Source organism: Chiloscyllium punctatum, chromosome 6, assembly GCF_047496795.1.
Source record: "Chiloscyllium punctatum isolate Juve2018m chromosome 6, sChiPun1.3, whole genome shotgun sequence".
NCBI classification, from domain to species: domain Eukaryota; kingdom Metazoa; phylum Chordata; class Chondrichthyes; order Orectolobiformes; family Hemiscylliidae; genus Chiloscyllium; species Chiloscyllium punctatum.
In genome coordinates, this window is record NC_092744.1 from 55,849,355 (window position 1) to 55,872,971 (window position 23,617).

The following is a 23,617-nucleotide window of genomic DNA, read 5'->3' on the forward strand; positions in this document are numbered from 1 at the left end:
TTGGACTTGGCATAGTACAGTTTTCCTTCAATGCTAATGGATTACAAAATTAGGAGAGGAGTAAATTAAACAGGTGATCTACTATCATACATGTTCACCAAAGATAAATATTAAAATTATCCAGTGGTCAGTCAGTTGAAATAAAACGAGTATTACAATATTGGCAATCTTATGGTCAAAATATTATTCAGTCAAGTTGACAAGGATAAAGTCAGAAGACTGTTTAGAGTACAGTAATGCGCATAAATAAAAGAACCTTTTAAGGCTTTTTGTCCATTTAAGGTTGCATTACAAACTATTATTTTAAATTTTTAAGACATAAATCTTACCATTTGCATTATGAAGATTTAAATTTTAAGTTTTAAGTCTTCATAATGCAAATGGTTTCTCCATAAGTTAAGATTGGAAATTAACATTGTGTTTTAAAATCTTCTGGCAGCTAATCGGAAAGTGAATTGTTAGAACTGATTGACAAATGTAAAATACGTTTGTCAATCACTGTTAACACTAGATGCAAAACTGATCTTTTTTTTTAGGAATTTTAGACCATGACTTATTTCCTAATAACTTGATGAAGAAGGAGTGTAATTCAAGTGTTAGGAAGTAAAATTAGTTAAAATTAGTGTTTTTTTAAAAGGTGGAACAGACATTAATTAAAATGTTGTCAAAGGAAAATGTACTTTGTTTAGGAACAATGATAAGTTATTTTTGAATATGTTACATCCAAACCTTTGATGAAGAGCAGCTATTGGTGGAGTGTAGCCGTTACTGAAATACATGGTCAAATAGAGTGTGATGTTTAATTGAGTATATCAACTGGTGCAGGGACGTGATTGGTTATGTGTGGCAATGAGCAATTTGCAGCAATGTTTGGATTGCAGGGTGATGATTGGTGATGTCAACTGACATGTTGAATGCAATGTTTGATGAAGTATGCTACTGATGGACTGCAATGGTGTGTCAACTGAAGGAATTAGTGGAAGGATGAACAGTGAAAGATGCCGTAAAATAGAGTGGAATGTGGTGATCCAAGGTCAACAGAAATTTGGTGATTGGTACAGTGTGGTAAATGCTGAAAAATGCTGTCAAGTGGAGAATGTCTGCTTACGGATTGTGGGGTATTGCTGGAGTATACCAACTACTATGATGTATTGGTTTGTAGGGTGTGGTGTGCTGAATATTTTATGGGCCTGGACCAGCTTTTCTATGCCAAATAATTTCATACTTATGCTGCTGGGTATCATCAGATGTTATGTTTGTAGAATTTACAAGATTAGGTAGAAAGGAGGTTAACCAGAATGTTGCCTGGGATGGAGAAATTGAGCTATAGGGAGAGAACAGATAGGCTTGGATTGTTTTCTTTAGAGGAAAGAAGACTGAGGAGGGACATGATTAAGGTGTATAAAATTGAGGAGTATGGACAGGATGAATAGAGAGCAGTAGTTTTCAATCACAAGGAACATAGTTTTATGGTAAGGGACAGGAGATTCAGAGGGGATTTGAGAAACAAAAACTACTTCATTCAGAGGGTTGTGGGATTCTGGAATGTACTGCCTGGGAAGGTAGTGGAGGCTGGAAACCTTACAACCTTTAAAAGTTTTTTGGATGAGCACTTGAATTATCATAACTTTCAAGGATATGGGACAAGTGCAGGAAATTGGGATTAGTGTGCCTCTAGTGGTAGTTATTTTCAGTGTAGACTCAATGAATCAAAGGACCTTTTTCTGTGCTGTAAAGCTGTATGACTCTATAAGCATACAGTGAATCCTCCAACAAATTCCAATCTAATTTGCACATTAAAGCTCCTCAAGTGATGTACAAAGAATCTCTTTTCAAAATTGGCCTGATTCCTTTGATTGGATATGTTACCACATCTTAATATCTTGAAACATTTTTATCCCACTGAGCTCCTGAAATGAATGAAGGTCACTATTTACATACATAGATGAACAATCAATTTAGAAATTGTGTAAAATCTGATTACAAGTTATTAAATGAATAGTTAATTAGTCATATAATGTAAATAACACACACACAGTACTAGTGAAAGCTAATGTGGCTTCATATTAAAGATAATAATATTGCATAAAGAATGCAGTGCATCACATTTTCCCAAATCAGAAAAATGGGAGGGTTAACTCAGACCAATTAAATTCCAGGATTTCTGAAATCCATGGCAACCAGAGACAGAAAGCACAACTAATTTGTGGAACAAAAGCATCAAGAAGCAAGACAGAGATTTGTTTACCTGCCTCTCACTTTGCCTTGTCAGTAAAATAACATATTTTGATGAATGAATGCTCCGTTAATTACATTATCTAAGCCTTGGAAAGAATACATGGATAAGCATGCAGAGGCATCCATCTGAAGTTCTGATTCACATTCTGTTTGATTGATAGAATTCTCATAATATACTTGGAATCTGACATCAGCATTTGGCTAATTTTGCAGACATTCAGATGTTTGTAAAACAGCCTAAATCATACAGTTTAAATCATGTCATACTAAAATACTGGTTAGTAGCCCTTTTTAAAAATAGAACAGCGACTGAACAAAAAGCTGTACTACGCAAGTGCTAGGCGGTGACAATCTTTGGGAAGGAAAAAATGAGGACTGCAGATGCTGGAGACCAGAATCAATAGTGTGGTACTGGAATGCACAGCAGGTCAGGCAGCATCCGAAGAGCAGGGGAGTCAACATTTCGGGCAAGAGCCCTTCATCAGGAAAGAGGCTTGTGGCTGGGGGGCTGAGAGATAAATGAGAGGGGGCAGGGCTGGGGATGAAGGTAGCTGGGGGTGCGATAGGTAGATGGAAGTGGGGATAATGGTGATAGGTTGGAGAGGAGAGTGGAGCGGTTAGGTGGGAAGGCAGATGGACAGGTAGGACCGGTCATGAGGACGGTGCCGAGTTGGAAGGTTGGATCTGGAATAAGGTGGAGGAAGGGGAAATGAGGAAACTGGTGAAATCCACATTGATCCCATATGGTTGGAAATTGCAAAGGCAGAAGATGAGGCATTCTTCCTCCAGGCATCGGGTGGTTGGGGTGTGATGATGGAGGAGGCCCAGGACCTGCATGTCTTTGGTGGAATGGGAGGGGTGTTCAGCCACGAGGCGGTAGGGTTGGTTGGTGTGGGTGCCCTGAAAATGTTCTCTGAAGCGCTGTGTGTGGAGGTGCCCTGTATCCCCAATGTAGAGGAGACTGTATCAGGAACAACGTTTATAGTAACTGACGTATGAAAATGCAGGTAAACCTCTGATGGATGTGGAAAGCTCCTTTGGAGCCTTGGATAGAGGTGAGGGGGGGAGGCAAGGGCACAGGTTTTGCAATTCCTGCAATGGCAGGGGAGGTTGCTGGGAGGGGAGGGTGTGTTGGTGGGGGGCATGGACCTGACAAGAGAGTCGCGGAAGGAATGGTCTTTACAGAAGGCAGATAGGGGTGGGGAGGGAAATATGTCTCTGGTGGTGGGGTTCATTTGTAGGTGGAGGAAATGGCAGAGGATGATGCGATGTACACAGAGATTGGTGGGGTGAAAGGTGAGGACTGAGCGGTTCTGTCCTTGTTGTGGTTGGAGGGGTGGGGTGCGAGGGCAGAGGTGCGGGAGGTGGAGGAGATGCACTGGAGAGCATCATTGACCACATGGGAGGTGAAATTGCGGTCTTTGAAGAAGGAGGTCATCTGGTATGTTATGTAGTGGAATTGGTCCTCCTGGGAGCAGGTGCAGTGGAGGTAGAGCAATTGGCAATAAGAATAACAGTCCTCGACTAAGAAAGGAATTAACCATTACCAATTGACATTCAAAGTCTTTTGCATTGCTGAAACACACCCACTGCAAACATCCTGGTGTTTACCATTGACCAGAAATTGAATTAGATGAATTGTATAAACAGTGTGGCTCCAAGACTATGTTAAGGCTCGGAATTCTGTAGGTAATTCACATCCTATCTCTCTAAAGTCTATCCATCAACCGCAAGGCGCAAATCAGGGGTCTGATGGAATACTTTTCATTTCCCTGGGTGAATGCACTCCAAGAGGTTCAATATCAACCAGGACAAAGCAACTTGCTTGCTTGGCACCATGTCTACCACCTTCAGCAGTTCCTCTCTTCACCACCAGCACTCAGCAGCAGCAGTGTGCACCTTCTCCATAGTATACCAAAGTTACTCAAAGATATTCCAATAGCACCGTCTAAATCCATAACCTCTACTAAATAGAAAGGCTAGGTCAACAGATGCAAAGGAACATCACCACTTGCAAGCTCTCTCCAGGCTACTCACCACCCTGATTTGAAATATATCACATTTCCTTCATGTAACTCGGTCAAAATCCTGGAATTCCCGCCCTAATGACACTCTGGGTATTCCTAAACCTAAGGAGTGCAGTTATTCAAGAAGGCAGTTATACAACCTTGTCAAAAACAATTAAATATGGATCATAAATGCTGGCCTACCCAGGAGGGCTAAAACACCATGAAAGATCTTCAAAAGTACAAAAGAAAGTTAAGATGATGATTCGGATTCTGCCTGAATTGAGGAAATGGAAATGGAAACCAAGGGCCTATTGAAATACAGATACATATTGCTGGGATGGCTCACATACATATCCCAGCCTCTGGAAGATTTCAATGGAAGCAGTTCAGCTCCCAGCTGCAAAGTGGTGGCCAACCAAACAGAGCTATTAATGTTCCATTTAGGAGCCAGTTAGCAATGATGCCAGTACTTTTCTGCCTTCAGAGCAGCATTCCACTATGTTCAGAGGCTGCCTGTTTTGTAATTGAGGTCCAATTGAGATGCCTTCAAATGGCAGGCTCGAGAGCCATTGAAGCCAGAGGATCCATATCCCAAAGATAGGGTTATTGAGATGAAAGGCCATTTCCATCACTACTCATTCAGCAAGGTTGCCTCTCAATACTCATGTCTCTTCCAGCTTTAGGCCTCTTTATCTGCTTACTTGACCTACCTCAGTAGTATCAGTGCTATTCAATGGGGCTGTTAGCCTCAGGAATCTCCTGACATCATTAATTGGTTGGTAACAAAAAGTCAGCTAACAAGGGGACTAATCTCACTGAAGATTGCTCAGTTGGGTGCATTGACAACATAGGCAAGCTTGAAACCTCTACACCAGCCTAACATTAGGATCTTGACATGCACTAGAAAATCCAATCTGACATGTTTTCTGAAGCAGAGCAGACATATTGAGGCTATGACCAATATCTTTCTCCTCCTGAAGACCTCTCCTTTTTAGGAGATGAGTTAGTTGACCTCAGCAGGATTTAGGAAACAATTGCAATGTTCACATCTATGTACTTTCCTACAGCACTAGGTGTGAACAGTAATGTGCTCAGCTCTGGTTTTTCACCTCCCACAACTCCCATGTTGGATACACAGCTGAAGGAATGACCTTGAGGTGTAATGCTGGGGAGTGCTGGCTGCAACAGCAGGGGTTAACATTTCCAGGCAAGTTGGGAATCTGGGAAGAATAAGTAAAGTCAAACTGCTTAAAAAAAAGTTGCTCTGTCAGAGATGTCATCTGTAGGATGAAATGTTAAGAAAAACCATATTTTCCCTAACATAAAAGATCAAATGACAATATTTATAGAAGAGCAGGGAAGATTCTCTTCGTGCCCTGTGGTGTGTAAACTAGCTGTCATTCTTGCTCACAAAGCAGTGACTGCATTTCAAACATATCTCATCAACTGAGAACTGTTTTATGCTGTCCTGTGAAAGTAAGATTTGCTACATAAATATAATTTCTTTATTTCTGATAAATAGGAAATGCAATGTTATAGCCGAATACACACCAGCAAGGGCACATTATGAGTTGATTTTCCGTAGAACCTGCCTTGTTAGACTTTGAAGAGCGACTGAGACAGATATGACAGATTTTCTGTCATTTTCCTGACATTTTGCATGATTCTTCCATTCAAGATGTAGCAAATAAGCAAGAGAACACCCATGGAAATTCGTCCCTGCATTTTTCATATCTTGTTTCCATTATAACTGGATTGTTTGATTGTAATTTTTATATGTCCATTACGTTTCTTGTCTGTACAACCAAAGGTCACAAAAGACAATTATGCAAATTGCTTTTTTCCTCACATGATTGGAAAAGTAAACAGGACGTACTGCAAGAGTGTCTCAAGTTTCTTCCAGGATATATTTAAGTGAACAGTAAATGAATGTAGTTTTGATTAAATTATACACCTGATTTAATTATCATATTCTTATTTTTCAGAGACAGGATCCAGTGGCCTGGAATGAGACATTCCAAAACATCACAAGGAATGTTCTTCAAATACGTTACAAATTGTTGCCATTTCTCTACACATTGATGTATGAAGCTCACGTTCAAGGCAGTACAGTAATTAGACCATTACTTCATGAGTAAGCACACTAACCTAATCCAATGTACACTGATTAAGCATTGCTTAGTATTTCAATCCACTCATGATGTTGTCTTGCTTGATCTTGTTTTGCTTTTGAAGGTTTTTTGAAGACAAAAATACGTGGGATATTGATCGACAGTTCCTCTGGGGTGGGGCACTGATGATTAGTCCTGTGTTGGATCAGGTAGGGATTCATATTTATTTTATTACTCACATACCTATTAGGTATAATTGATCATAAATATAAGTAACATTTTTTTAACCATACTCTTGATTTTAGGGGGAAACTTCTGTGCATGCATATATCCCGGACTCTCTCTGGTATGACTGGTTTACGGTAAGTTATTTCAAATTGTCCTCAACCTCAATAACATGAAGTGTAAAATAATATCATTTAGAAAAAAATTCAAAAGACCAACAGAGAAATAATTCACCTCATCTTAATCTGAAATGGGAGACTCCTTAATTTCATTTTAGAATCTTATATTTCAGTAAGATCTTCATTCTTCTGAACTCCAATGAATTGACTAAATGGTCAACCTTTCCTGATAAGACTATCACTTTATTCCAGGAAACAGCCCAGTAAACTTTTTCTAAACAACCTCCAATGCAAATCAGGTCAGGTGAATTGGCCATGCTAAATTGCCCGTAGTGTTAGGTAAGCGGTAAATGTAGGGGTATGGGTGGGTTGCGCTTCGGCGGGGCGGTGTGGACTTGTTGGGCCGAAGGGCCTGTTTCCACACTGTAAGTAATCTAATCTAATCTAATCAAATATATCTCTTCTTGAGAAAGGAGACTGAAACATTACACAGTAGCCTCATGTGGCTTCACTGATATCATATCCTATAACTTTGAAACAGGATGTCCCTCCTTTTATATTCCACCTCCATGCATTAGCTTTTTCTTAATGTCACAACATTTATTTGATGCATCCAAATAATTCCTATCAATTAAAACATTGCTAAATAATATTGAGATTCTTCACCAATTAATAATTTTGCTTAAAGTGCAGTTCAAGTGGACAAGAGCAATTTGGCATATCTTCCAGGTTAAGAGTTATTTATAGCTTGTGTCTTCCAGTCAGCAGCATTCATTGCTGCCTATGCGAAAATGTACAACCCAACCTTTTCTGTAGGCTGCAGTGAGGAATTGCTGTCTGGCTGTAGCAGGAATTTAACAATAGATCGAATGTTAATGCACATCAGTAACACTTTAGATTGCAAGAGAAGTAATGTTCTATTTGGATATTATGAGCTGAAGACATGTCCCGTGTTCTGTGTTCACCTCAATGACAGGAATTGTTTCTTAATTCTTTGTATTTCTATATTTAATGTAGTTTTAGTTACAGATTCACCACCACCATTGCTTCCCCATCCAAATCAAAGACCCACAGCATCTCCATTCAGTTTCCTCAGTTCCTCCAATGTCAGAAACAATAATTGATGAAGAAGAAAATTAAGTTGAACTGAGGAGCTGAAATGGAGAGGAGGTGTGTGTTAGAGGAGGGAGTAATACTGAGGTAGGTAATTGGAATTGAGGAACAAGGCAGACTTGAAAAATACGAGGCTTTTTTTAATTAAAGAATGTTTATTTCACCTGCACAAATAGAAAGAGAGGAAAGAGAAATTTACATCTTTCTTTAAATTTCTATCAGCAGTACTTTCAACCCTTGTGTTACTAGTTCCATTGAGTTTAAGGACTGAAATATCTACGTTAGAATTACATTACCTCATTACACTGATTTATGAATGTGATACTCGAGAATCATGTAAATCATATGATGTAACTGATAAATCTGATCAGTAAGATAGAAAGGACACAAGCCCAGAATGAGCATTTGAAGACTGAAATCTTTGTGACTGTAGAGAACTGTATATGGTAGCCAACTACGTCCAAGTGCAAATAAAAATGTGTTAGAATATATAAGAGTTGAAGAGCCTTTGTGATAAGGAACAAGAAGTGTCAAAGTTAGTAATGTGCAGCCATCCACAGTCTGAGATACTCCAGAGCAGTATTAGCTTAAAGCATGATATAAAGCAGATCAGAGGGGATGTTTTAATGTCAGCACAAATGTTGTCACAATGGGCCAATACATAGGTGAACACTATTATGGATAAATTAATTAAAATGTTCCCAAAGTAGAGAATCTCAACTACTGGTAACATTCTCATCCATCAATGTAAATAATTCAGTTAACCTGGTTCATATTTTACCCTCAATCAACAGCATCACAAATTAGGCTAACAAGTTGCTACTATTTAATGAAAACACCTGACTAAAATGGCTATCACATTCACTTGCAGAGGAAAAAGCTTAAATCATCTTCAAAACTTCTTCTGAAATTTCTCAGTTTTTCCTGGTGACAAGAAAGATGGGAAAATATGACGAGAATGAAGAAAATCAAATTCTCAACATTATGAGTTTTTTTTTTCTGATTTTCACTTCAAGCTGTAAATGGTAAATTCAGAATCTCACAATCGAGTGATGACTGACTAGGTTCTATGAACTTGCATCTTAATAAAGGTCCATCTTACTCATACATATATAAGTTGCTTCCACTGCAAAGCTATATGGCACTAATTCCCAACAGGCAGACCAGAGCAAGTACCTGGCAGCTCCAACTCACCAAGTTCTTGTCCCAATCATCATCCAACTACTACTTCACAACAATATCCCTGCTTGTTCCATGGCTTCTGTTGTCTGTGGCACTTCATCAATTAACATGTTGGCACCAGCAACCTAAGCATATCACCATGTGTACTCTGAGACTAATTACACTTTAGCCATTCAATTCATTAATTTGGATCTCAAGGACACCTGTGATCATTCTGCCAGAACGCTTCACATGCAGCGACGCAGACTCATCTCATGCATCTTCCAAGGATGCATCTTACAGCTTATAGCCTTTTTCCTTAGTGCTCCATTCACTTCACCACTTTATTGGAGACTGCCAGCCTCTTTATACCTCTTATGGTTTTCTTAGTGCACACTCACTTACTTCAGCAATGATTCATAATCTGCCAGTTGCTGTGGCTCACATTGCCACCTTAGGTCTCAAGTTATTCAGTGCTCAGCTGTAGGCAGCCAGTCTCTGTGGCTTGCATTGCTATTTAGCACAGTGAGACGAAAAAAGCTTGTGATAGTGGGAAGCACTGAACAGTCAAAATGTCATTTACAGAAAGGTGGAGGACATGACAATGGGCAGCACCATGTGTCCCACCCAGGATATACCAGTAGGTTACATAACAAACACACTGCATATGCTTCAAGCAAATGTCCATGTGTGAATGTCAAAGGGAAACAATACTTAGTCAGGTCAATATGGACTAGTTAGTCACAGAATACTGCCACAGTCAATTAAGGGGCTTGTAACAATCCTGTTTGTAATATTCAGGCATGCAGGTCAAAGTGAGTCTGGGATCATTATCCTTGCAAATCAAGCACTGGGCTATGATCAGTCCAGGAGATCAAGTGCAACCAGCCTGGGAATTACAGGCAGGTCAGTCAGGATGCTATGGAGTTATGCATCCAGTGGGTGAGTTGTGATCAGCAAGGACTGTCCTAATAAGTCAATTTGGTGAGGTAACCCATGATCAGTCCTCAGTGTTTAGTCAAGAATGATCAGAGAGCAGTCCATGTAATCCCAGATAAAGCAGGCAACTCAAATCTGGAGATAAGCTGTGTTATACTGCATTGCCAAAGGATTGGTGACTGGGATAGGTACAATTGTATTTAACAGGGTGCAATTTTATTAGTGAATAGGAATGGACTGGGGACTCTAGAATGGGGCAGGAGTGTTCAAACAAATCATGGTTACTTTGACCATTATGTTAATAGGGTGTAGGGCAAATAAGGGTATGGAAAATTCCAAAGTCACAGACTATGGGGTAAAGTATGCTCATAATGCAGCTGATCAAAAAAATGGGACAAGAGGCTGGAAGGTCACAAGGCCTCAGGGTAAAAACAATGACTGCAGATGCTGAAAACCAAATACTGGATTAGTGGTGCTGGAAGAGCACAGCAGTTCAGGCAGCATCCAACGAGCAGCGAAATCGACGTTTCGGGCAAAAGCCCTTCATCAGGAATAAAGGCAGTGAGCCTGAAGCGTGGAGAGATAAGCTAGAGGAGGGTGGGGGTGGGGTGAGAGTAGCATAGAGTACAATGGGTGAGTGGGGGAGGAGATGAAGGTGATAGGTCAAGGAGGAGAGGGTGGAGTGGATCGGTGGAAAAGAAGATAGGCAGGTCGGACAAGTCAAGGAGACAGTAACTGAGCTGGAAGTTTGAAACTAGGATGAGGTGGGGGAAGGGGAAATGAGGAAGCTGTTAAAGTCCACATTGATGCCCTGGGGTTGAAGTGTTCCGAGGTGGAAGATGAGGCGTTCTTCCTCCAGGCGTCTGGTGGTGAGGGAGCGGCGGTGAAGGAGGCCCAGGACCTCCATGTCCTCGGCAGAGTGGGAGGGGGAGTTGAAATGTTGGGCCACGGGGCGGTTTGGTTGATTGGTGCAGGTGTCTCGGAGATGTTCCCTAAAGCGCTCTGCTAGGAGGCGCCCAGTCTCCCCAATGTAGAGGAGACCACATCCACCCTTGGTGCTCACCTTCCACCCTACAAACCTTCGCATCAACCAAATCATCCACCGACATTTCCACCACCTCCAAAAAGACCCCACCACCAGGGATATATTTCCCTCCCCACCCCTTTCCGCCTTCCGCGAAGACCGTTCCCTCCATGACTACCTGGTCAGGTCCACACCCCGCTACGACCCACCCTCCCATTCTGGCACTTTCCCCTGCCACCGCAGGAACTGTAAAACCTGTGCCCACACCTCCTCCCTCACCTCTATCCAAGGCCCTAAAGGAGCCTTCCACATCCATCAAAGTTTCACCTGCACATCCACCAATATCATTTATTGTATCCGTTGCTCTCGATGTGGTCTCCTCTACATTGGGGAGACTGGGCGCCTCCTAGCAGAGCGCTTTAGGGAACATCTCTGAGACACCCGCACCAATCAACCAAACCGCCCCGTGGCCCAACATTTCAACTCCCCCTCCCACTCTGCCGAGGACATGGAGGTCCTGGGCCTCCTTCACCGCCGCTCCCTCACCACCAGACGCCTGGAGGAAGAACGCCTCATCTTCCGCCTCGGAACACTTCAACCCCAGGGCATCAATGTGGACTTTAACAGCTTCCTCATTTCCCCTTCCCCTACCTCATCCTAGTTTCAAACTTCCAGCTCAGTTACTGTCTCCTTGACTTGTTCGACCTGCCTATCTTCTTTTCCACCTATCCACTCCACCCTCTCCTCCTTGACCTATCACCTTCATCTCCTCCCCCACTCACCCATTGTACTCTATGCTACTCTCTCCCCACCCCCACCCTCCTCTAGCTTATCTCTCCATGCTTCAGGCTCACTGCCTTTATTCCTGATGAAGGGCTTTTGCCCGAAACGTCGATTTCGCTGCTCGTTGGATGCTGCCTGAACTGCTGTGCTCTTCCAGCACCACTAATCCAGTACAAGGCCTCAGGGGCTGGCAATGGTGTAATGGTATTGTTGCTGGATGAATAACCTCAGTAATGTTCTGGAGTCTTGGGTTTAAATCTAACCACAGCTTATGATGGGATTTGGTTTTGTTTTTAAAAATCTTGTGATGATTTTTAAAACACCTGGGTCATAACTTTTGTTCGGAAAGTAAATCTGCCATCTTTACCTGAGTGGACCTACAGACCCACAACAATGCGGATGAACAAGCCATTCAGTTCTCAGTTGCATCAAACTATTAAAAATTATAAGAACAGTAATGAAACCAAATGAACCATATGGCACCTATCTCATCACTGGAAATGTTGGCAGCTTCAGTTCAGTTCTTAAGTTCTCCTTACCAACATTGGGGGGCTAGGGCGTTTGTGCCAAAATTAGGAGATCTATCACTCAAACTAGCCAAGGAACAGTCCAACAGTCATACTCTCAAAATTGTGCTTTAAAACAATACCCCAGACAACACCAACAACATCTTGTCCTGTCCAATGAGCAGGACAACCTTAACAACACTGGTGACACAGAGGTATGCAGGAATATGGGAGTGCCCCGGGAGTCCTGAACATTGACTCTGGAACCCATGAAGTATCATGGCATTGGCTCACAACTGAAGAATAGCACCTGCTGATTAATATGTACCCCTCACACACACATACACACTAACTTGGTCAAGTAATGACTTAGAGGTGCCAGTGTTGGACTGGGGTGGACAAAGTTAAAAATCTCACAACACCAGGTTATAGTCCAACAGGTTTATTTGGAAGCACTAGCTTTCGGAGCGCCACGCTGAAAGGTAGTGCATCCAAACAAACCAATTGGACCATAACCTGGTGTTGTGTGATTTTTAACTTGGTCAAGTAAGCATTGCTCCATTTTGAACAGCACTTGGAGTAAGCACAGAAGGTGGCAATCATGCAAAATGTACTTAAGCAGGGACTTCAACTTTCATCACCAAACACCATTACTGGTGAGCTAATCATATCCTAATGGACATAGCTTTTACTGTAAGATAAAAACTTTGATTGTTCAATATAGAGTTGGATAAAGTTAGATAGCTCAGAGTCCCTTACAGGGAGAGAACAATGACGTCCTTAAGAATCCTCTACATATATACAACTTCATATTCTTGTAAACTACATTACCCACAGAGCATTTAATATCCTTTCCATAGTCTACTAAAACTGTGTACATGTTTCATGTATGGCTTAGACATTGAAATGCTTTCATCCATTTTGTTGCATTAATTACTTTCACTTTCAGGGAAGTTACATATCTGAATCCTTGGTTCTCTCTGTTTTTCACAAAACCAGTATGTTTACTTTAAATTTATGTTCCTACTCTCTCAAATGCTGCTGTCTTGCATTAAATGATATCTGCCTCCTTTATTTTATGGACATGTTTATGCTTAGGTCTCTTGCTTGTCAGAAACAAGACCTTGTCTGTTCAAAATCATTTTATTTGATTCCTTTATTCTGTGCTGGATCCAATCCTCAAGGTTGAAAGCAACGTGTGCTAATCTGTGCACAAATCTAGTCCCCAAATGCAATCTAATTAAAAGAACATAGATCTCTGCAAAACCTTCATATCTTGGTCATCAGTATTACACTGTCATTCACAGCTTGTGAAATCAAGAAATTGAAATGAGTTAACAGCCAGGAAAGTGGGATGACAGCAAATTAGTGGCTAATATTACTAAGAGCCAATGTGCCATAAAATCACATACGGAGTAAAACAGGCTACCAATTTCTAATCAGCCTATGTTACACTGCAAGTGTTGAGCAGTTTAACTTCCCCCTGACCTCCCAATGCCTTTTAGGTTGCTAGCTGTTTATAATTTTTGATTAACATTTTGCTGCTAGTTACTTAGTGAAGTTAGTAACAGTAACATGAATCTGTTAAATTTTACAATGCAATTACAAATCACTCAGCTGGAAAGATATTTGTGAATAATGTAAGAACTCAAAAAGATCTGATTTGCACCCTTGTAACTTGATTTTTTTTTTCAACAAATAAACAGGAAGAACGAATAATAATGGTAATTAGTATAATTCTAATTGGCAACTTGAACAGAGAAATAGCACTCTTTAATAGCAATGCTTATTTCATTCAGGCCAAAAGCATCCCTCAAAGACGTAAGTGGATTGATATGCCGGCACCATTCGATCACATTAATCTTCATATCAGAGGAGGTTATGTTATTCCCTGGCAAGAGCCAGGAAATACTACATATTACAGGTAAATGCACATTTCAAAGTATATTCCAATTAACAAAAAGTGGTAACCCAATGGAAAACTGTCTTCCATGTAGATCATTTTCCCAACTTTACATTCTTGGCAGAGGTGGTCCAGCAATAGAAAGTGCATTTTGGAATCATCAAAATTTTCAACCTGTAATTGCAATGAACAAGAATTGACAATAATGAACACAATCTTGTAACATTATCTTCCACAGAATACTTAAATTTCAGAAATGCTTGACAGATGCAGGAAGATTGAAGTAGAAATCAAGTCAGTTGAAAAAAATGCAGAGGGATACTGTTTGTTTGCAAATGAGTGCATTCAGGCTCTGAGATTTTAAAGCCAGGAAAGGGCAGGACAGAAAGGAATAAGAGTAGGAACATGTAAAGTGAAGTATACATTTGTGTAGAGTTCTTACTGTGTTTGGATGCTTCATCCAACATTTTCAATTCTATACTAAATACATGAACACATAGTAGGAAGCTGATTTATACAACAGTTATGAACTTAAAGGATATGTGATGGAAATTTTCTTTATAAATTAGTTTTAAGACCATAAAACCATGAGACATAGGAGTGGAAGTAAGGCTATTCTTCCCATCGAGTCCACTCCGCCATTCAATCATGGCTGATAGGCATTTCAACTCTACTTACCCATACTCTCCCTGTCGCCCTTAATTTCTTGAATTTTAACTAAATAAATTTTATTTTATAGCCGAAGGAACTCCCTGGGACTTATAGTTGCTTTGGATGATAAACAAGTCGCTCGTGGTCAACTTTTCTGGGATGATGGTCAGAGCATCGGTAGGCATTTTCACTGCGGTTCTTTGTTTTGCCTAGCTGTAAAATATATAATGGTAGGCAATCCTGTTAAGGAGTCATATAATCTGTGTAGGAATGTAATTCTGTTTAATCCCTTTTGGGACAATAATGAATGTATTTTCGTATAATTTATTTTCTTTGATCCTGAAGACGGAATTCTTTTGAAGTTCTGTTCTCTACACACAAACACCTTACTGATGGCCTGTTTCAATTGCATGATTGGACTGCACAGTGGCTTAGTGGTTAGCACTGCTGCTTCATAGTGTCAGGGACCTGGGTTTGATTCCACCCTCAGGAGCTTGTGTGGAGTTTGTACATTCTCCCTATGTCTGCATGGTTCCTTTTTTCTGGGACTCTGGTTTCCTTCATAGTCAAAAAACATGCAAGTTATGTGGAATGGCAATGCTAAATTGCCCATAGTGTCCAGGGATGTACAGACTAGATGGTTTAACCATGGGAAATGCAGGGTCTGGATGGGGTGTTCTTCAGAGAGTTGATGTGAGCTCAATGGGCCAAAAGGCCTTCTTCCACACTATAGTGGTTCTATGATCCTCTATGACATTTATTACTTAACCCCACACCAAACTAACATCAATAGATGTTTAACAGGAGAGATCACTGGGTTAGTAGTCAAGTGAAGGAGACGCAGTACCTAATCTTCAATTCCTTCTCTTGGCTACAGATGATAAATTGAAGAATCTACAGCCCCTCTGTTTGATGTCCAATGTGCTGCTTTCCCTGTTGTCTCCCTGATTCCATACTGTGCCATAAACTTCAGAACCAAGCTGTCGTATTTCACTGTATCAGCATAAATACTACACTATGCAGAAACCGTTGAACATTACAGGCCATGTCTTACGTGCTAAAAACCACTGGGGTGAGGTCATCTTGGAAATTATGTGCCAAAACATCTGGAAATGGAACTGTAGTCACCTCAAGACAGCTCACTTTCAGGTTTAACGGAGTTTGGATGAAGGCTAGGCAAACAGTCATTCATAAGGAATGGAATAGTTACTTAAACTATCACAATTAGGCTCCATGACGTAATTTTAAAAGTCACACAACTTTTACCACAAGTGGCCGGGTGTCCAACCATGGGTGAATTTACAGATTCAAGGAGGACAGTTGGGATGGATCCCTGAAATAAGTGCCAAATAGGCCAAAAGGACATTGGTACTTCCTCCAGACTTAGTAAGCCACATTGTTCTCCATGAGCTGTTAGCTTGCTGCACCTGCACGACTATTGGCAGACTCCTCCCAAGGGATCCTTTGACCTTAACTCCCTCCACCACAGCACCCCAACCACCATCTCCCAAAAGCACTCCCAAAATGTCCAGAGGGAAGTGATAGTAATTCTTTGAAATGGATGGACTGGCCAAATTGACCTAGATTTTAAAGTATACAGAAGTCTCACTCACTATTTTATTTTCCTTCTGGCTGTTCTTGGAGCCCCTACAAATTATGATTTTGATCCCTTTATAAGCTAGAACCACTCCCCAACCCCTCCTCCACTCTACCCAACTGTGATCCAGAACAACTCTTGAGTCGGCTCCAAGATCTGTTTCAGAAAGAATGCCTGATGTGTTAGGGAATCATCTGTGGGCAATGGAATGATGAGAATGCATTCAGTGGGAGGTTTTCATTTGTTCATTGTCATCATATAGTTTGACCTCATTGATATGTACATAGTCAACATTTAGCAGCAATGTATTGCATTCTGCAACTATTTTAAAACTGCATTAGAATTTCAGTTAAATTTCATTCTTGCAAGATGCATCTGTGCTTCCAGTTACACCTTCACTGGTGGAGAGCATCGTAACTCATTCATAGCTGTCATGCTTGTGAGTAATGGATCCTTCATGCTTGTAAGAGAAGGGCAGTAGCTCAACATCATTGTTTAGATATAATACACAGAATACCAGAGATGTATTATTGATGTTGTTTCAGTCATGCCGAAGATCTTTATAACTTATGGGAATCTTTCAAACTCATAATGAAAATAAGTGGTGCATGGTTATCAGTGCCAATTGCTATACATTTGAAAAGTCTGAAGCTCCATTGAGGTTGTATTTATTGACACTTTCTTTCAATTCTACCTTGCAGACACATTTGAAAGAAAGGAATATTTCCTGGCTAAATTCACCGCTGATGAGGTATGTGCAATTCTCAGCCTTTCAAAACTCCTAAAGTTATTTCAATGGACTGAAATAGCATTTAAATGTTTATGACACAAGGATTTTTATTTTGAAAACTTGCCATCCTCGCCAAAAACCCCATCAACTGGAGTTGTATAATGATTGTGCTTTGAATGGTTTGCCATTTGGTAATTTTATTTAAAATTGGTTTAAAAATTATTGCTCCTTTTCCCCTAGAGTTACTGTGGGTAGTTATGTTTCTCTTGATACACTATATGGTGACATTGCATAGCCACAGCTGATCATGAACTTGTGATAGCAGTGCCCCTAGGCCAAGGAAACTGGTGTTCACTCCAGTGTGAAAGCGAGATGGAAACCTGGAAGACAAAGACAAGTAATGAGAAAAACCTTTGCTTCACAGTGTAGAAGGTGTTTTCATGTGTTGACATTCAGGTCCCAGTGAAACGCCATGATGTTTCTTTTTATTCATGGGATGAGGTGTCACGGGCTAAGCCAGCATTTATTGCCTATCCCTAATCATCCAGAGGGTAGTCAAGAGCCAACACAGTGCTGTGGGTCTGGTGTCACATGTAGACCAGACTGGGTAAGGATGGCAGTTTCCTTCCCTAGAGGACATTAGAGAACCAGGTGCATTTTTCCCAATAATCAAATCATGGTCATTATTAAACTCTTATTTATTGAACATCAAATTCCACCATCTGGTGTTGCTGGATTCGAATCCAGGTTCCCAGAGTCTCTGGATTAACAGTCCAGCAATAAGACCACTAGGCTATTGCCTCATCACAAAGTATCAAGCATTGTATACCCCTTCACAATTACTCCATCAACATTCACCGATTTTCTCAACAAGTCATGCAATTGGCCAGTCAACTGCTCAGAGCCTTGCACAAACACCCTAACCTGCTAGACCAAGGTAATCACGCAGTTCCCTCCCCATTTCAGGCTGAAGCTATTCCTCTAGCACTAGGATTTTCTCTTTATTACCAAGGAAGGTAGTATTACTGACAAAGTGTACAGGATACGTTCTTTGGTCTGAAAAGATCGGCACTTCTCTGGTTTAATTTTCAAGTTAAACTGCAAAAAAGAAATTGAATGTAGTGTCTAGCCTTTGAAGGATCTCCTCAAATGTTGAGTCAAAGAGGAGTACTTTGTTCAGATATACAACGAGGGACTGAAGGTTGAACAAAACTTCATTCATCACATGCATGAACATGGCAAGAACATTTCAGACCTCAAATATCATCCTTGATATTCATAAAGTCTCCCTGTGTCTGTTTGGAATACTGTCTTTTCAAAGTCTTGTTCAGTGATTGGCTATAACATAGGCTAAATCAAGGCTGCAGAAATACATTGCATATTTAAGAATTTGTAATGTTTCTTCAATCCTCGGGTTGAGGAAAAACATCCTTATGAAAACTTGCATTGAATGTCCAGATCCTCTGTCTCACAAAATATCAAGGGGAGGTGAATGGACTTACTCTCATATGACACCTGTTGCTAAAGACTTTTGTAGGTAGTCCTGGTCTTCCTTCCACTAATGGTCATCTTGTGTCACAAAGGTAAAAACAATGACTGCAGATGCTGAAAATCAAATACTGGATTAGTGGTGCTGGAAGAGCACAGCAGTTCAGGCAGCATCCAACGAGCAGCGAAATCAACGTCTCGGGCAAAAGCCCTTCATCAGGAATAAAGGCAGTGAGCCTGAAGCGTGGAGAGATAAGCTAGAGGAGGGTGGGGGTGGGGAGAGAGTAGCATAGAGTACAATGGGTGAGTGGGGGAGGAGATGAAGGTGATAGGTCAAGGAGGAGAGGGTGGAGTGGATAGGTGGAAAAGAAGATAGGCAGGTCGGACAAGTCAAGGAGACAGTAACTGAGCTGGAAGTTTGAAACTAGGATGAGGTAGGGGAAGGGGAAATGAGGAAGCTGTTGAAGTCCACATTGATGCCCTGGGGTTGAAGTGTTCCGAGGCGGAAGATGAGGCGTTCTTCCTCCAGGCGTCTGGTGGTGAGGGAGCGGCGGTGAAGGAGGCCCAGGACCTCCATGTCCTCGGCAGAGTGGGAGGGGGAGTTGAAATGTTGGGCCACGGGGTGGTTTGGTTGATTGGTGCGGGTGTCTCAGAGATGTTCCCTAAAGCGCTCTGCTATGAGGCGCCCAGTCTCCCCAATGTAGAGGAGACCACATCGAGAGCAACGGATACAATAAATGAGATTGGTGGATGTGCAGGTGAAACTTTGATGGATGTGGAAGGCTCCTTTAGGGCCTTGGATAGAGGTGAGGGAGGAGGTGTGGGCACAGGTTTTACAGTTCCTGCGGTGGCAGGGGAAAGTGCCAGAATGGGAGGGTGGGTCGTAGCGGGGTGTGGACCTGACCAGGTAGTCATGGAGGGAACGGTCTTTGCGGAAGGCGGAAAGGGGTGGGGAGGGAAATATATCCCTGGTGGTGGGGTCTTTTTGGAGGTGGCGGAAATGTCGGTGGATGATTTGGTTGATGCGAAGGTTTGTAGGGTGGAAGGTGAGCACCAGGGGCGTTCTGTCCTTGTTACGGTGGGAGGGGTGGGGTCTGAGGGCGGAGGTGCGGGATGTGGACGAGATGCATTGGAGGGCATCTTTAACCACGTGGGAAGCGAAATTGCGGTCTCTAACGAAGGAGGCCATCTGGTGTGTCCTATGGTGGAACTGGTCCTCCTGGGAGCAGATACGGCGGAGGCGGAGAAATTGGGAATACGGGATGGCATTTTTGCAAGAGATAGGGTGGGAAGAGGTGTAATCCAGGTAGCTATGGGAGTCAGTGGGTTTGTAAAAAATGTCAGTGTCAAGTCGGTCATCACTAATGGAGATGGAGAGGTCCAGGAAGGGGAGCGAGGTGTCAGAGATAGTCCAGATAAATTTAAGCTCAGGGTGGAATGTGTTGGTGAAGTTGATGAATTGCTCAACCTCCTCGCGGGAGCACGAGGTGGCGCCAATGCAGTCATCAATGTAGTGGTGGAAGAGGTGGGGAGTGGTGCCGGTGTAATTACGGAAGATCAACTGTTCTACATAGCCAACAAAGAGACAGGCATAGCTGGGGCCCATACATGTGCCCATGGCTACGCCTTTGGTCTGGAGGAAGTGGGAGGATTCAAAGGAGAAATTGTTAAGGGTGAGGACCAGTTCGGCCAAACGAATGAGAGTGTCAGTGGAAGGGTACTGTCTGGAGAGGAAAAAACGGAGGGCTTGGAGGCCCTGGTCATGGCGAATGGAGGTGTAGAGGGATTGGATATCCATGGTGAAGATAAGGCGTTGGGGGCCAGGGAAACGGAAGTCTTGGAGGAGGTGGAGGGCGTGGGTGGTGTCTCAAACGTATGTGGGGAGTTCCTGGACTAGGGGGGATAGGACAGTGTCAAGGTAGGTAGAGATGAGTTCAGTGGGGCAGGAGCATGCTGAGACAATGGGTCGGCCAGGGTGGTCAAGCTTGTGGATCTTGGGAAGGAGGTAGAACCGGGCAGTGCGGGGTTCCCGGACTATGAGGTTGGAAGCTGTGGGTGGGAGATCTCCTGAGGTGATGAGGTTCTGTATGGTCTGGGAGATGATGGTTTGGTGATGGGGGGGTGGGGTCATGGTCGAGGGAGCAGTAGGAAGAGGTGTCCTCAAGTTGGCGTTTGGCTTCAGCGGTGTAGAGGTCAGTGCGCCAGACTACCACTGCACCCCCTTGTGTCACAGCCTACTGGATGTAGCATACTGGATGACAACACCCAATGTCATCTTAACTTATCATCATCTCTACTGAAATATGTTCTGTACTTGGAGAGAGTAGAAACAAGCTGTCTCTTCTGGGTCATCTCCAATTCACTAAAGTTAACCTTGCAATTAAGGGTAAAGATGTTTCTCTAAGTTGATTCAAAGTCAATAACATTAGCAGCTTTAAACACAGTGACTGTTCTTAATTGGAGTGAAATATCTTTGTCACTGAAGTTGGTCCTCTCCCAATTTCACCCATAGTGATGAAGGAAACTCCCTGAATTGCACCAAATTGGAGGCTCTGCCACATGTGGCACTTGATGGTCGAGCAAAGCCCGATACCAGCCAGTTGCAGTTGGCTGGCATGAGCCTCCAAGAACAGTGAATGTGTAGGCTGGTACAAGGTCAGCCTGATTTCCTGCAGCTTAAACAGTTTGGGGTCCCAGAGAGATGAATATATTTTGAGCGTGCAGAGCAAATTCAAAGATTCCTTTCACGATGCAGTTTCCAAGGATGCTCCGACGTCTCTTAACATATTCAACCTCAACACCGTGGTTATTCTCAACTTCATTACTTCTCATGGAATGTTAATCAGGTCAAGAGCTACCAGAAAACCTCGGTCTTGGTAAGTATGATTGAGAACTAAGTGGGACAGTTTGATGTTGCTGTGAGAGGGCATAGCTTATTCCTGCAACATAGAGACGGGGTGAGAGAAGTGACTTCAATCATCTTTCACCTGTCAGTGAGATGCTTCTAGAAAAACTGATGAGTAGTGGCAACACTTCCAATCCTCTGTCAGTTCGACACAACACTTCATCATAGGGCAAGTCTCTATTTTTCTACATAAGTCTAAGCCTGTTGCTGAAGGATCTCCCCACCACCCAACTTGGCTCTCTGTAGAAAGTTCAATTGATTTAACATTTGGTGAGAAGGAAAGGTCATTGCAATGGATGAGGGGTTTGTATCTGTTAACAGTAGAGGTCTTCATTGTTAAAGGCAAGTTTATTTGAAGTGCCCAGCTCTGCTCTGATTGTGATACCTCTTTGGAGCATTGGATCAGCTGCAAGGTTTATCATGAAGCTATGACAGCAAGGATTGAACATGTACTGACTGTGCAGAAATCAGTTCTGTCTGCCTCTCCAAACCCAAGATTTACATCCCTGTCCATATCAATTGTCACCTCCCTGATAGTAGTTTCCTTCCGGAACATAGAAGTCCAATCTTTCTCCATGGTCCAGATAATGCATTCTGTATGCCAAAGACAATTGGCGTTAGTTACTATTATTTCTCAGTGCGGTACAGAGATTACATTTCTTCACTGATTCCATTAGGCCGTAAACAGTACTTTGTCCATGGTCAATTTGAAGGAGGGTTCCAGGAGCATGATGCAGTTGAACAATTTCACCAGCACTAGGGATACAGAGACTAGGCCCTTCCCTTTGACTTGCTTGTACTCATGGAACACCTGTGATTGCTATCAGACTACAGCTGTCCCCAAAACCCTTTGACAAGTAGCTCAAGAATCTGCTGAGAGCTTCTCTGAATATCTGTACCTCTTCCAAGAATTTCCTGATGGGCTTTCATGCACTGATGCCCCATCATAAATCTGCCTGCTCAATCACTGGATCACTGGGTGTTTCTAGTCTTTTCTGGGCTTCCTATTCTTTGGCAGGTAAATGCAACAAGGAATACCACTTTCCTCCTCCATAATCTTGAGGGAATGCATAGCAGGAGCCTCTGCCTAGAATGAGCCCAAACGTCTATTTTCCTCTACCAATGTCTGAGCCTCCAATGATACTGGAGTAGCTTCAGCTTTCCTCATGAACATTACCAATGTCAACCCCTTCACAATCCACTCCATCTGAGCTTGGCATCTTTCAACCTCTTCGATCATGTCTTGATGCCTGACCTGTTGAATTCTGCTAACAATGTCAAAAGTTTAACATGAGATTTCTCACAGAATCCCGACAGTGTGTAAACAGGCCCTTTGGCCCAACAAGTCCACACCAATCTTCTGAAGAGTATCCCACCAAAACCCATTCCCCTACCCTATTACTTTAGATTTACCCCTGACTAATACACCTAACCTAAACATCCCTGAACATTATGGGCAATTTAGCACAGTCAATTCACCTAATCTGCACATCTTTGGATTGTGGGACGAAACCCATGCAGGCACGGAGGGATCTTGCAAAGTCCACACAGACAGTTGCCCGAGGCTGGAATCGAACTTGGGTCCCTGCCACTGAGGGGTAACAGTGCTAACCACTGAACCATCGTGCCGCCCACAGCGGCATTTGAACTCACGGAAGGCCCAAAGATTATAAAGCAGGAATTCTTTATTTTACTGACATCAGATCATAGCAAACCTGCATGGAAATTAAGATTAAACATGTAAAACACAGCATTTATTATGGTATTACACTAGTAATTTATATCTGTTGGGGAAATCATTCATCTGTCTGATCATAGAATCCCTGACAGTGTGAAAGCAAGGCATTCGACCCATCAAGTCCACGTTGACCCTCTGAATAGCATCTGACCCAGACCCTGCCAATCCTGTAACCCTCCATTTCCTACGGCCAATCCACCTAACTTGCAGATCCGCAGACACTATAGCATGACCAATCCACCTAACCTGCACATCTTTAGACTGTGGAAAGAAAGTGGAGTACTCAGAGTAAACCCATGCAGACACGGGGAGAATGTACAAATGTTATACCTGAGGGTGGAATTAAACCCAAGTCCCTGGTACTGTGAGGCAGCAGT

General features: G+C 42.3%; 1 protein-coding gene across 1 annotated transcript in view; it reads left to right on the plus strand.

The window, feature by feature from the left end:
- si (sucrase-isomaltase) overlaps positions 1–23,617 on the plus strand; it is a 243,257-nt gene that overhangs the window by 197,778 nt on the left and 21,862 nt on the right. Inside the window, exons 41-46 of the mRNA XM_072572690.1 lie at positions 6,233–6,381; positions 6,483–6,567; positions 6,664–6,720; positions 14,028–14,152; positions 14,871–14,959; positions 17,081–17,130. Of these exons, the coding sequence (XP_072428791.1) occupies positions 6,233–6,381; positions 6,483–6,567; positions 6,664–6,720; positions 14,028–14,152; positions 14,871–14,959; positions 17,081–17,130 (555 nt within the window). The remainder of the gene's footprint in view (positions 1–6,232; positions 6,382–6,482; positions 6,568–6,663; positions 6,721–14,027; positions 14,153–14,870; positions 14,960–17,080; positions 17,131–23,617) is intronic.